We start from the raw sequence: 15,614 nt of genomic DNA on the forward strand, positions 1-15,614 counted from the left end.
GAGAACCTCGGTGCCGAACAGCAGCCCTATGAAGAGGACTGCCTTGCCTGTCACTGCGACGACATCCAAAAGACTTAAGGGGACTCCAGCTGCAGAGGTGACTCCTTCACCAACCAGGCTGTGGACTGAACCACAGAGAACCAATCGCGCAAAGTCTTTGTCTCTTTGATCATTCCCTGAGCCCACAGCAACCAAGCCAACAGCAACTGAACCATCCCCAACCAATACAAAAACTAATACCAAGCTTGACCACAAGGTACAACACTACCTTGTTGCAAACCAGGAATTCCATCAAACTGGCAAGCCATGCCCTGGCATGGCACCATATAACATCAGACCGGTGGGTCCTGCGAATAATCAAGACAGGCTACGCCATCGAATTCAAAACTCTCTTGTAGTTTGCAGGCATAAAATACACCGCAGACGCTGAGGGAGGAAGTCAAAGTTCTGTTGGAAAAACAAGCCATCTCACCGGTACAGTGGGCTCTCAGACAGTCAGGATTTTCTACTCAAGGTATTTTCAGATACCGAAATGGGACTACGGCATCCGCCCAATAATGGATCTCAGATGGCTAAACCTCAATGTGCGAAAATTTCGAATGATAACGCTGCAAGCGATCCTACCCGTTCTGCACCAGGAGGAATGGATTGCAACGTTGGATTTGAAAGATGCTCACTTCCACGTTGGCATACAGGAGTCACACAGGAAATATTTGCGCTTCACACTGGGAACTCAGATCTATCAATACAATGTGTTGCCCTTCGGCCTAGTGACAGCACCAAGGGTATTCACAACATGCATGACTGTCACCATAGTCTATCTTCGTGTACAGGGAATCTAGATTTTCCCATTTTTGTATGATTGGCTTTTAACAGCAAAGACCGAGGCACAATTGAGCATCCATATTCAAATGGTGACAACTCTTCTGTGCGAGCTGGGCATCTGGATAAATTGGGAGAAATCTCATCTAACTCACTCAAAGCGCCTGAAATACATAGGTGCAGTGCTGGACATGGGACTCCAAAAAGCTTTCCTCCTGCTCGACAGGTTCACACGCATTCGAGAGATCGTGGAACTCTTTCAAGCCAATCCCCAACAAAGAGCCAGCTCGATACAAGTGCTTTTGGGGTTGATGGCCTCTTGCACATCAACAGTAAGTTATGCCATATTCCGCTTCCGAAAACTACAGCTGTGGTACCCGAATGTATTCCAGCCAAATGTAGATCCCCAGGATCTATGCCTAGAAATTTCAAACCGGGTCCTAGACTCCTTACAGTGGTGGACGAGACATGTGAATTTACAAGCGGGGATCCCATTCTAAATACCAATACCCACTCGGACGCTAACCATGGATGCTTCCATGAGTGGATGGGGAGCCCATTTAGAGAACCAGAGTGCACAGGGCTTGTGGACGCCCCGGGAGGCCGGACACCATATCAACTTACTGGAGCTCCTCGCAGCATTCAGAGTGCTGCAGGCCTTTCAGCAAAATATGTACAACTGTGTAATAAAACTACAGATGGACAACACCACTGCCATAGCCTATATAAACAATCAGGGCAGCACGGTGTCAAAGCCTTTGTGCCATCTGGCCCTTCAGATCTGGAATCGGTGCATCGTGAGAGGCATACACCTGATGCCGATCCACATAAAGGGTCAAGACAATGTCCTACAGATGCACTAAGCAGATCAAATGCCCTACATCAACACGAGTGGGGAGCTCAAACCCAAGTTACTAGAGGAACAATTCAGTGCCTGGGGCACTCAGACTTGTTCACCACATCAGAGAACAAGAAATGTAGTCAGTACTGCTCCAGGATGCGGGAGGGGTACCTATCCAGGGGAGATGCATTCCAGTAACGTTGGACACAAAGTATGTTTTACTTGTATCCTCCTTACCCCCTATTTCACAGGGTTATTGCAAAACTCCTACAGGACAAGACCAGAGCGATTGTGGTGACCCCTTGGTGGCCGAGGCAACCATGGTTCCCCCAGCTCTTAAGGCTGTCAGATAACCACTACAGGAGATTGCCTCAACAATCAGACCTGATAACACCACAGAGCGGCTGAGTATTGCATCCCAGCCTGTTGGGTCTGAATCTGGCGACATGGAAGTTCAGTTATTAAGGAAAATAATGTGTAACAGCAGGAAACTATCAACCAGGAGAAATTATCTCTCAAAGTGGAAAAGGTTCTGTTCTTATGCTACAAGACAGTACTTTGAACCTAGGAAGGCAAGCGTAAAGGAAGTTTTGTTGTATCTGACAACCTTAAAGACAAGCGGCCTTGCCAATGTGTCAGTCAAGGTTCACATGGCAGCAATTTCTGCTTGCCATAGTGGTTGGGATAAAACTGTATTCACGCATCCTAGATGCAAGGATTTTCTAAAAGGCCTGAATAATCTTTACCCCCTAGTGTCAAGGCCATGTGATAAGTGGAGTCTCTCGTTAGTACTCTCAACTCTGATGGATAAGCCCTTTGAGTCAATGGCTACCACTGCATTGAAGCTGGTCACATTGAAGGTGTTGTTCCTGGTAGCTGTTTCGTCTGCGAGGTGTGTAAGTGAACTACTTGCACTTCTCATAGATGAGCCTTACACAAGCTTCTACCCTGACAGAGTAGTAATGACTTTAGACCCAGAATTCCACCCAAAGATCGTTTCTGACTTGCATCTGAATGCTGACATTGTATTACCAACCTTCTTTAGAAATTCAACATCAGCGCTCAAATGAACAATGCATTCATTAGATGTGCGGAGGGCCATCCTCATCTACCTAAAGAGGACAAAAGATATAAGAAAGACTAAAAACATTTTTGTTTCCACAAAAGGTCAAAAACAAGGGCAGCAGCCTACCCGACAGAAATTGTCTTTTTGGTTGGTGGAGCTCATAAAGATGGCTTATGATATACAGGGTGACACTCTGCCTTCTACAACACAGGCCCACTCAACAAGAGCTCATGGTACATTGGCGGCACACCTGTTGGGCATCTGATTTAAAGATATCTGCATGGCGGCATCCTGGGCCTCAGTTCAAACCTTTGTAAAGCACTATGCTTTGGACCTTCGCTCTGTAGCGGCGGCAGAGTTTGGCAGGGCCGTTTTTAAAAGGGTGCTTCAGTAGCTTGCTACTCTTGCCTCCATTTGGGAAGCTCGTTATTCACCCATTTTTATGAGTGTTGAGACACTCACTATCCAGATAAACAGGTGGCTTACCTGTAACAGGTGATCTGGTAGTGGTGCCTCAACATTCATAAAACCCACCCTTTCTGCCCCGCAGCAGAATGCAAGCTTGATTTGCAAGAGGTCTCAGACAGGTTACACCTACAAGTTACTACGATTGCCTTTATCGGTCAGCCATACAGAAACTGAATAACAGATGCTTAACCACCTCAAAAGTTGCTGCACGGCTCATGCAGGGGCAGTTAAAAGGTGTCACGAGGAGCTAATGAATACTATCTGAAGCAGTCCTGCGCAGGCACAGAACCTGTTTTTATGAGTGTCGAGGCACCACGACCAGATCACCTGTTACAGGTAAGAAACCTGTTTTTTATGTTGGCCATTGGGTTTTTATGAAATTCCTATAAAAGTAAGGAGGTTGAATTCTGGTTAGGCATTTAAACTGAATCCTAGTAAGTGTGCTTGAGTTTACCTCCTTAGCTTCATCAATATGTATTTTTGTGTAAGAAACTTATTCTTTTCTTAGACCTTTGAAGAAGCTGGTCTCTGTCAAACTTTAGTAAAGAACATTGCAAGAGCTGGATATTTTAAACTTACTCCAGTGCAGAAGTATAGTATTCCCATTGTGCTGGCAGGACGTGATTTAATGGCATGTGCCCAAACAGGATCTGGAAAAACGGTAAGTATAACATGCCAAATCCTACTTGCTACTTGACAGAGAAGTTTGGGAAGGGGCTGCAGTAATCTGTGTTTGTTTTTTTAGCATAATAATGTAAAATTGTTATGAAAAATGCATCATGTAACTGACAAACAGAAGTAGGATTTTTAGAAATACTGGAAGCTATAAAGTACTCGAATCTATTTTTAGTGTTAGACCAACTTCTTACAAATAAGAGAATAGTTATACACAACATAATACAAGTAGTTTGCAAAGATATAGAAGGTTAGGGACTTAATTTGCTGGCTGGCAAGACATATATTCAGTGAATGTTGAGCATTTTAATACAGATCTCTTGTTGCTTTCTTTTTTAAGTTCACAGCCAATTTCATTAATTTTTGTTTGGTTTTTATCTTTGGCTGTAATCTCGGCTAGTGATTACATTTTTTTTAATTGAAGGATTTCAACACTTGCTGTAAAATAGGAAAAAACCCCAATATTTTATATCCATTTAGCTTTCTCAAATAAACCTAAGGAAAGAAAAGTTGAGATTGCATGATGCATACCATGTTAACAGAGCAGAAGGACTTTTTAAAAAAGTGGTGATTCTCTTTTTTTTTAGCAGGGGTAGGGTAACTGGCCCTCTCCATCCCCAGCACAGAATTCTTCCTGTGGCTGTAGCTGGTGTCTATCAATTTTGTTTTAGATTGTGAGCCCTTTAGGCACAGGAAGCGCCCACCCACAACCGCTTTGGGAACTTTGGTTAAAAAGTTCCTTTGGTGTATAAATATTCGTTGTATTCATACTACGTTGTAAAATTGAAGTATTCTGTTCTGGTAATGTGTAACTTCTCAGCTGTAAAATCGTTTATTTAGGCAGCTTTTCTTATTCCAATTTTGGCTCATATGATGAGAGATGGAGTTACTGCCAGTCAGTTCAAACCACAACAAGAACCAGAATGTATAATTGTAGCACCAACTAGAGAACTGATAAATCAGATCTTCCTGGAATCAAGAAAATTTGCATATGGGTAAGTGTTTAAGTAAAATAAACACAGAAGTGGTGTATTATAGTTCAGCTTTTTTTTTTTTTAAAGTAAGCAGCATTAGCAGTCCTAGGACACGAGCATCCATTCTATATCTCTCTAAATGCTGTTTTATGCATATTCAATAGGTAGCTGAATCTAGACCATAAGAGTGCTCTAATGCTTTTGTAACTTGGGAAGCTGTTTCAAATTTGTATGATTACGCAGGGCTGAGCAGGCTGGTAAAGCAAGCTGCCAGATTTAACCGTGACTTCCCGAGTAAGTAAAATGGTTGCTCTCCCATACAGAAAAGGGGGAATTGGAATAAACCTGTTCTTGACAGATGTAATGTGATGACTCTAGGAATTCAGTTGCTAGGTCTGGGGATGTATTAACACATGGGAGGCAAGACAAAAAACTAAAGCTTCCAACCAGTCATCATTCAACAGGCTCGGGGAACAAAAACATGATTGAGGTATGCTTTGCAAGAGCTTTCATTACATATGGGACAAGATGATACAACTACAAAATTATGAAATGTACTTGATAACTATGTAGATCTTAGTTGAGCTATTACTCTGCCTTGTTGCTCATAGAAGTATGACCTCCAGACTAATGTGCTAGTGCAACAAGAAATTACACACACTTAAGTTTGCAGGAGTGTGTAACGTTGTATTGGTGTCTGTAATGTGGCATAATCAATGGAAGACCTTTTTCTGGGATACGTGAAAGGTTGTGCAACACAGCATCATCTGCTAGTGCAAGAATCTGGAAAAGATACTCCTTTATGCAACATCATTGAATTACAGCCTTCCACTAGAGGAACATCACACTAGTGCAACATTAATCTGGATGTAGGCCACTTTATTTCCACAGAGGAGCTAACATGACTAGTAATTTTGAATGCAGTTAAAGCCTTGTAAAATGTTTTTGGGGGAGCCATAACTAGCCTCCCAAGGGGTATTTTATGTAAAACTCTTCTCCTAATGTGTGCCACTTTTATACTCGGTGTTCTACAATGAAAGGGTTGCTTTGTTTGGTAGTTCAGCACACATCACTTTGTGGCTCTGGCTCTTAATTTGAAGATTTCATTAAAATAGGGAGGTTAGACCCCAGTTTATAGTGAATGACAGAAAATGAAACTGTGAACATCTAACATATTAGGCCATCCAGGTGACCAAAACATGATATAACTTAACACCATAATAACTGCTTGATGTTAATGCTTAAAATAAAAATAGGAGATGGTAACTGCATATGTATGTATAATTCATACTTCTAGGAAATGGTACATGAGTTGGGGGTCTGACTACCAATAGGAACCAATGCTGGGTGTCATTCATTCATTCATACACCACCACCCCCATATATAGTACATGTACTCCCCTACTATAAACAACCCTTAATAAAATTTTGTATGTTAACCTTCAAATAAAACATTTTTGATTACATTTTTAAACTGGATAAAATTGAGTGTCTCTTTGACTATCAGTGTTATATTTAAATTAAAACCACAATCTAACCTAATCCACACAGCATAGAGCCCACTTGAAGGTTTATGTGGAGGCGGTGTGTGCGGCAAAAAAATCAATTCTGGTCTGCGTGCGTTGCTTCTGCTGGTTTGTGTCTGGCAGAGCTGTCCCGGGTTGTGAGGAGTTTGATTCAGGCTCCTTCCAATTCAAACCAATCCCCGGAGACTTTGTTCTGCGGCAGTGCTTTTAATGGGTTATTTGCGGACAAAATATCCTGTATTCAGGCCGACGGACTCCACTGTTTCTGCAGAGTCAATTAAGGTGGTGTCCAGCAATCCCTCTTGCAGTATATTAGATTGGATCAGTTTCCATCTGTGATGCCTGATGACGTGGACAAGCTGCTTGAGGCAGTGCGGCCTACCACTTGTTCTCTGGATCCTTGCCCAACATGGCTGCTTCTATCTAGCAGGGAGATTGTTGGGGATGGCTTAGTTAATGATGAGCCATTAACTCATTGCTGAGAGAGGCTAGGATGCCTCCTTGTTTGAAGGAGGCAATCATTAGACCACTTCTTAAGAAGCCTTCCCTAGTTCCCTCAATGATGGATAAGCAATGGTGATTGCCATGGTTGGGCAAGGTGATTGAGTGGTGGCTAACCAGCTCCAGGCACTTTTGGAGGAAACAGATTATCTAGACCCATTTCAAACTGGCTTTAGAGCGGGCTACGGGGTTGAGTCTGCCTTGGTCAGCCTGCTGGATGGCCTCTACCAGAGAATTGGCAGAGGGAGTGTGACTCTGTTGGTTCTTTTGGATCATGGCGGCGTTCAATACCATCAACCATGATATCCTTCTGGATCACCTGGGGGAATTGGGGATATGAGGCACTGCTTTGAAGTGGTTCCGCTCCTATCTCTCAGGCAGATTCCGGATGCTGGAGCTTGGTGACAGTTCCTCTTTAAAACAGGAGCTATTATATGGAGTTCTGCAGGGCTCCATTCTGTCACCAATGCTTTTTAATATTTACATGAAACCGCTGGGTGAGGTCATCAGGAGATTTGGTGTAGAGTGTTATCTGTATGCTGATGACACTCAAATCTATTCCTCATCATCATCATCATGAAATGGCATTCACTCTCTAAATGCCTGCCTACAGGCAGTAATGGGTTGGATGAGGGATAACAAATTGAAGCTGAATCCAAACAAGACGGAGGTGCTCATTGTAGGAGATCAGAATTTAAGGGATGAGTTAGATCTTCCTGCGCTTAATGGGGTTACACTCCCCCAGAAGGAACAGGTACGCAGCTTGGGAGTGCTCTTGGATCCAGGCCTCAGCTATGGTATCTCAGGTGGAGGCTATGACCAGGAGCGCTTTCTGTCTGCTTCGGCTGATTTGACAGCTGCGTCCATTCCTTGAAGAGAACGATCTCAAAACAGTGCTTGCATCAGCTGGTAACCTCCCAGGTTGACTATTGCAATGCGCTCTAAGTGGAACTGCCTTTGGACGTAGTTCGGAAACATCAGTTAGTTCAAAATACGGCAGCCAGATTGGTCTCTGGGGTAACCTGGAGAGACCATATTATAACTGTCTTAAAACAGCTGCACTGGCTCCTGATAAGTTTCCGGGCAAAATACAAAGTGCTGGTCATTACCTTTAAAGCTCTTAACAGCTTGGGTCCGGGCTACCTTAGAGAGCACCTTCTTCGGTATGATCCCCATTGCTTGTTGAGGTCATCCAGAGAGGTCCGTCTCCAGTTACCACCAGTACGTCTGATGGCGACTCAGAACTGGGCCTTTTTTGTAGCTGCTCCTGGTCTATGAAATGCACTCATGGCAGATATCCGCAGTTTAGGCTCACTGTCAACGTTTGAGAGCCCTAAAAACTTATTTGTTTGGCCTGGCTTTCCAAGGCTTGTAAATTGTTGTTGTTGTTAAAAAGTATTTTAATTGGTTTTAAATGGTTTGAATTGTTTTTATATTGCTTTTAGCACTGTTTTGAATTGTGTGTTTTTATGTCTCTTAAAAAGTTGTTGTACACCGCGCCGCCCAGAGCCTCTAGATGGGGCAGTTTATAAATGTAATTAATAACAACAACAACAACAACACTACTTCGGATGCAATTCGTCAAACACTATTACTGCATAGATTCCAGGCATTTCAGTGGGGTTTACTCATTGAGCTTGAGATCTTTTAAAATGCGAAGAGCATGTTCATTGAATTTTATATTGGATCAGCAGACAGTATTGTTTTGCTGCATTACCAGTTTAACTGTCATTAGAATAATAATTTTAAAAAGCCAAATACTGTGGCAGTTAGTCTTGGAAATGTTCTTAGATGATATACCTACAGTTTTAAGACCATACTTGGTCAAAATATGAATGGTGTTGATCATAAAAGCGAAAATAGTTCAGTGTGTCACTAAATGAAGCATTTATTTTCTTGTTGACTAGAACTTGTATCAAATCAGTTGTGACTTATGGAGGTACACAAATGAGTCATTCAATTCGTCAGATATTGCAAGGTTGTAATATACTATGTGCTACCCCAGGAAGGCTTATGGATATTATAGGCAGAGAAAAGGTAAGATTAGACTTTTTGTTTTAATTGAAGGCTCATCGCATTCTTAAATTTTGGGCACTGTGGGGTGTTTCTTAAACCAAGAGTGTAGAACAAGGTATCTTGTCATGTGACTGATCAGTGGGGTATGATTACAAGGATACAAGGTGGGGTACAAGGATACAAGTGGGGTACAAGGATTAGTTAATCAATCATGAACAGTTATACAAAACAAGATAATCTTGCACAGTTGTTAAAGTAGTTGGCCAAGGAGAAAACAGTACTGCTCCTTTTAGTATTAAGACCAGAAAAATGAAAAGGGGGACATTTGCCACCGCAATTACTGCTGCATTTCTCTAGCTTTGGAACATATGAAACTGCCTTATACTAAGGTAGACCATTGATGCATGTAGCCCAGCATTGTCTACTAACTAGCAGTGGCTCTTGTTGCATCTTAGCCTTAGGTCCTTTAACTGAAGATGTTGGGGATTGAACCTGGAAGCATGTGCTCTATCACTGAGCAGTGGGAAATACATTATTGACACAAGGTGTGAGGGAAGGAAGAGTAGCATCAGAACAGTTAAATAAAACAAGCATTGGATAAACTACCCCGAGGACTCTTGCTTCATATCAGCCTTATACTTGAGGTGCTCTCCTTCCATCTACTAGGAGGCAGGATTTCTTGAAGGAAGGAAGATTTAGCTGGAGAGTGGACTAGGAGTGACTTCTAATGATTGTATTGCATGCTTACCAGAGAACTTATGCTGAAATGACATAATGCTAGCTCAGAGTGACGGAGTACTTACTGACTCAGCTCTCGCAGGGGCGGTGCTTTCATTCTTTATTGTGGGAAACCCTAGTCTAGCAGCAGCAAGCATTGTTGCTGAAGTAAAGGTTAAACTGGTTCTGTTTTTGCCCAGAGATGTTAAGTTGACACTCAAAAGTTAGCATCTTCTAGCTTATAGTTTTCGCAAGGTGGCAATCAAGTCAGTTTGTCCATCTGTAGCTGTCTCTAGTTTGTGCTGCCGATTAGAACTGAATTTATAAAAGTAAAGGATTCTGGAATGTGCAGATATAATTATGAATGCTTACTACTGATGCTTCAAAAAATCATTTGTTTTATGGATTTATAAATAATATATATTTTTATATAAGTTGTAGGTTGCCTTCAGTCAGAAATCCAGGATATACATCCATGTACAAATATTTCTGAAGTGTGTATAAAGCTGTCGCACAACATTTTCTCTTTCTTTTTGGCCTTATTTATTTGTTGTACATTTACATTTGTTAGATTGGGTTGAGCAAACTAAAATATCTGGTGTTTGATGAAGCTGACCGTATGCTGGATATGGGATTTGGCCCAGTTATGAAGCAGTTGATTTCCTCTCCAGGCATGCCATCAAAGGATGAACGCCAAACACTAATGTTCAGTGCCACTTTCCCTGAAGAAATCCAGAGGTATGTATTAGCTAGTTTTGAAACCATATGTGGTGAATTTTAAATTGCCTAAACATGCTAGGAGAAGTCTATTCTAAAGTCAATATTTTCAGGTTATCAGAGGATGTAGGTTCTTATGAAGAATTGGTGCTCTTATTTGGATAAGTAAAACAGCTCAGTACATCTAGTCAATATGGTTTGGCAGTTGAGGTTTAGAATTTTTGTTGGTCGGGTTGAAATCTGACTAACCCTGTGCCAGTGTGCCAGAGTTTTCTGTTGCAGGTGTTTGAACATGAATTTTTTAGCCATTCCCTTCTTCCCTCTGTGGCTCCCTGTGCCTCCCGAAACTGTGTCCCTCGGGGTTGGAGGACCCTATGTGTTTGAAAGTCTTCAATGCCCAGGAACACAGCTGTAGAGGGAAGGGACAGAGGTCCCCAAAAATGCAACAGCATGTTGGCACCGGATTAGTCAGCCACTATTCGCGAATCCTTATGTATACTTAAGTATTCAGTTTACTCATAGTTTGGAGTTGTGTAATATTCTTTTTCACAATAAGAGTCTTTAAAAAATCATTTTGAAGTGACGCTGTAACATATATAAAATATATAATACTAAAATATCAGTTTATGTGTTTGTGTACATTAGGCTATTTCTACCTTCAGCTAACAGTTACTTTTGTGCATACAGTAATGCCTTTGCTTCCAAGCTATTTACTTGATTTCCCCTCTCCCCAGTTGCTAATCAGTAGTAGCTTACTTTTCCTTTGTGTTTAAGATTGGCTGGAGAATTTTTGAAGAATGAGTATTTATTTGTTGTTGTTGGACAAGTGGGTGGAGCCTGCAGTGATGTTCAGCAGACCATACTTCAAGTGAGTCAATATGACAAGAGAGACAAACTTGTTGAGATTCTCAATGGTATTGGTAAGTAATTCTTTGTAACTGAATAACTTCCTATCTTAGAAAGATTGCTGTATGTAACAAATTGGTGTAGATACTTGTGTAGAACAAGTACTCTTTCTTGGTCCTCCAGTGATTGATGTTTTGTTTGTCTTTGGACTGGTATTAAAATTGGGGCTAAAACTGTAAACTGTCCTAGGTTCTCCCATGAAGAATCATTACATTTTTACTTGGAGTACAGTATGCAAAACTTGTCATTCTCCATAAAATTATAAAACAGACTCGGAGTCCAAAACTCTGCACCAGGTTTTTGTGGGAAATGCTGTGAATGCAGAAGAAATATATTTTACCTTTTCGTTTTTGAAATCTTAAGTTTGGAGTTTCACAGCACCTTAACTTAAAATATTTTCCTCACGTTTACTTGCTTCATTTAGACTGCTGCTGTAAGCATTGGGAGTTGGATATTTTTACTTCTTGCTCCCTTGTCAAATTATCCCTGGGGGAGAGAGCCGGTGCTTGCCTTGAGCACTCTCGCACCTTGCTGTCCTCCCCTCAATTTGGGGGCAAGTGAACAGTTGACCTAGAAATGAAAATGTGGGTTCTCTGGGGCTGTATTAGAGGACATCTGAGTGGGTTATCATCCACGTGGCTCAAAGGCAGGACTTATATAAATTAGACAGAACCTTTAAGAGCGGATAAACCCACCCAGTTCTTTTTAGTCCTGCGATTGGCTCATGGCAGAACTCCTCTCTATTATTTCCAGATCGCTTGTTCTTTATTCTTTGTATCTTGCCTAATTCCTATCTATTACTCCTACTTAACTTTTTTTAAAAAAAAAATTATGTTTCTCTTTCTCTCCTCCATTGCATCTTAGCTTTCCAAACCTCCTTTCAGCCGTTTTTTGTTTGCATTCTTGCAGCCTTACTTTCTTTCCCCCAGCTTTGTTTGTTGTTCTCTTCTGTTCTTGCTCTGTTGTCATGGAGCACAGCAGGAGACTGAGGAAGATCCTTATGCCTAAGGGGAAAAACCAGCAAGGGCTTCCAAAGCAGCTTAGAGCTGCTAGCTCCAGCCCTGTGGAGCTGGGAAACACCTCACTGGGTCTCCTGCCTGCCAGCCACGAGACCTGAAGCACAGCATTGCAAAGGGGCAGAGCGCCACTTGGAGAAGGCGCGGGTGGGCTGGGCCAAGCTTTGGCTTCACTCCCAGCCCCCAAGGGAGAGCAGCAGCCCTTTTGCCCCAACTCCAGCGGTGAGAAGCTAGCTTCAGAGGCTCCACCTGCAGTGCTAGGCGTGGAGCCAGCCGAGCAGCGGCCTGGGTATAGCCCCGCCTGGCGGCCCCTCTGAAGATCTCGCATGCACGTGACACCACACGCACGGGGTGTGCCTCAAACGAAACCCCCACCCCACCCAGGCTACCGGGAGCCCCGAGTGAGCACTTGCCTATCCTTTTCAGGCAGCAAGTGCTTCCTGAAATGATACGGAAGCACTTGCTCAGGGCTCCTGGTAGCTGGGGTGGGTGGGGGGTTCATTCGGGTCTCTTCCGTTTTGGCAGCTCCTACCATTGGCGACCCGGGTTCTTTGAACCCATTTGCACAATGGTGGCTATGTCCCTGTGCAGTGCCTACCACAAGTGGGAGCCTACTCATGAGTGAGCCTACCTGTGGGACTAGGAGCACTGCTGCAGAGCCCACCCTTCCCCAAGGAAGGCCAAAAAGAAACCAAAGCATAGGGAAAAGGTTAGAAAAGACAAATCTAAGCGGTCAAATAAAAAGGACCCAAGTCCAGTTAGCATTCATTCTTCTGAGTTATCGGACCTTGGTTCTCCCAATCTATGGCCATATAAACCTGAGACTCCTGTCAGACCTTCCCAAAATCCAAGGCCAGTTAATCCGCATGACATAGACCTCGACATGGTACCAGATAAGCCTAAACACCTGGCTGGGCGGGGTGGCCTAGACCTTGAGGAGCGTGAGTGGTCTGGGGCAGAGGAACTAGACAACCTGAATGCTCCTCCCAGACTTTTCCAGCAGGTTCATTTTGCTCCCCTCATGAACAGGGTTATTTCAACTCTGGGCTTACAGGCTGCATCCATCTTAGACACAGCCACTCCAGTAACTAGGAGTGAGCTAGCGTTTCCGAGGCTGCGGTCTGATCACCTGGTGCTACCCTTACAAAATCACTTTGTGGAGGCCATCAAGGAGGAATGAAAGATCTCAGTCTCCAATTGAAGATAAGTAGCTTTAACGAATAAATATTCATTTCAGGAAGAGTCTGCTGATATGTTTAAGATGCCCCATACTGCTGTGCCAGTGGTGCGCCTGTTGTCAGGGGCATTGGTGCCCTGTGATGGGGAGTCAGCATTAAAGGATGCAACAGATAAACGCTTAGAGGCAGCCATGCGTAAGTCACATGATGCAGCCTCTTTATCTTTACGGGCTTTGGCAGCTTCATCATTGCTGTCAATAGCCTCACTCATCTGGCTAGATGATCTTATTCAAAATCTCCCAACTGATTCAGCAAAATTGCATAGACAGCTGCTCAAGATCCAAAAAGCTCAGGCCTTTATTTCAGATGCTACGCTAGACTCTGCACATTTTGCTTCACGGTCAGCAGTTTCCTCAGTGGTGGGTTGCAGGAAACTGGTTAAAATATTGGCATGCAGACCCTTCCTCCAAGACTAACCTCACAGCTGTACCCTTTGATGGCAGTAAGCTTTTGGGGAAAGAAGCACTTGACATTTTGATTGAATCAAAGGACAAAAGAAAAGTCATGCCAAGCTCCTTTCGGAAACAGGAGCATAATCAACCCAAAAAGCCCTTTCAAATTTTTCAGACATTTTGCTAGAACTGGCCGTTCTTTCGTGGGCGCGACAGGGATTTTAGATCCCAACGCCAGCAGTGGGATCGATGAAGGCCCAACTGCCAGTTCAACAGCACCTGGGCCACTTCTACTACCCAATCCGGGTGGTGGGGTGTAACAGCAGGCTTGACTCATCAGGCAAGACCCTGGGCAGTTGCTTCTCATCCTTTCTACATACCTGGGAACTTACTACAACAGACGGCTCTGGGTGCTGGACTCTGTGGCCACTGGATACAGAATAGAATTGGATGCCAACCCTACAAACAGGTTTCTCCCCACTCCAACTTCACGTTCACCTTCCAAAGACACGGGCTTACAGGGAGCTATCAGGCACCTGCTGGACATCAGTGCCATATAATTGGTTCCTCCAGGCCAACAGGGTCAAGGCATCTATTCTGTTCTGTTTACAGTGCCCAAGAAGGACGGATGCTTCCAGGCCATCCTGGACCTGAAATACCTGAATCGTCGGGTGAGAAAACGTTGGTTCAGGATGGAGTGTCTGAGGTCAATTGCAGAGGCCCTTCAGCACCTGGATTTTCTGGCCTCAGTCGACCTCAGAGAAGCTTACCAACATGTCCCAATACATCCAGTCAGCCACCACCTGCTGCGCTTCCTGTATGTGGGAGTACGTTACCAATACCAAGCTTTGCCCTTTGGGCTGTCATTGGCACCCCGTGTGTTTACAAAAATACTGGCGCCAGTAATGGCCTACTTGTGCCTCCAAGTGGTCAGGGCATATGTTTACTTAGATGATTTGCTTATCAGGTCTCTGTCTCTCCGTGCCGCCTATCAAGACGTCAGGACCACTCTGTGTGTACTGGAAGACCATGGCTTCTTAATAAATCAAGGAACAAGTCACCTGGAGCCGACACATCAACCTGAGCTCCTGGGTGTATTGATCGACACACAGGAAGACAGGTTGTTTCTACCACTAGAACGTCTTCAGACCTTGCAACAGGCGGTGTCTCAAGTGATCGCCAACAGAGCAGTACCGCTGACATCATTAGCGCACTTACTGGGCTTGAAGGTGGCAACCTTAGACTCAATTCCTTGGGTGCATTTTCAACTATGCCAGCTTCAATGGTTTCTCTCCCCACCCCATCACAAGGACATTGCGGCCAAGTCGTCCAAGTTGGTAGAGCTTCCTCTGGCTGCGCAACAATCTCTAACCTGGTGGATGTCTCGGGAGAACCTTTTGAAGGGCAAGAAATTCCATGCGTTACCACTGATGCTAGCGATTGGGGTTTGGGAGCACACTGTCTCCAGGATTCAGCCCAGGGCATTTGGTCGCCAGCTGCAGGTGCTCACAGCATCAACTGGATGGAGTTGCGGGCAGTCAGACTGGCCCTCTGGGCCTTCAAGTCCATGGTACTACATCATCATGTACTTGTGAAGATGGACAACATTACCATAAAAGCCCATGTCAGCAGGCAAGGTGAAACGCACTCGAGGTCCTTACATGCGGAAGCAAACCTTCTGATGCAATGGGCAGAGAAACACGTCCTCTCCATAACAGCGCACCATGTTCAGGGCGACC

At 43.8% G+C, this 15,614-nt stretch overlaps 1 protein-coding gene across 9 annotated transcripts in view; it reads left to right on the plus strand.

The window, feature by feature from the left end:
* DDX4 (DEAD-box helicase 4) overlaps nucleotides 1-15,614 on the plus strand; it is a 120,263-nt gene that overhangs the window by 68,402 nt on the left and 36,247 nt on the right. For all 9 annotated transcript variants that reach the window (XM_053298256.1, XM_053298258.1, XM_053298257.1 and 6 more), the window contains 5 exons: nucleotides 3,706-3,858; nucleotides 4,713-4,867; nucleotides 8,781-8,910; nucleotides 10,178-10,344; nucleotides 11,098-11,243. In XM_053298256.1, the coding sequence (XP_053154231.1) occupies nucleotides 3,706-3,858; nucleotides 4,713-4,867; nucleotides 8,781-8,910; nucleotides 10,178-10,344; nucleotides 11,098-11,243 (751 nt within the window). The remainder of the gene's footprint in view (nucleotides 1-3,705; nucleotides 3,859-4,712; nucleotides 4,868-8,780; nucleotides 8,911-10,177; nucleotides 10,345-11,097; nucleotides 11,244-15,614) is intronic.

The sequence above is a fragment of the Hemicordylus capensis genome, chromosome 2 (genome assembly GCF_027244095.1).
Source record: "Hemicordylus capensis ecotype Gifberg chromosome 2, rHemCap1.1.pri, whole genome shotgun sequence".
Lineage (NCBI taxonomy): Eukaryota > Metazoa > Chordata > Lepidosauria > Squamata > Cordylidae > Hemicordylus > Hemicordylus capensis.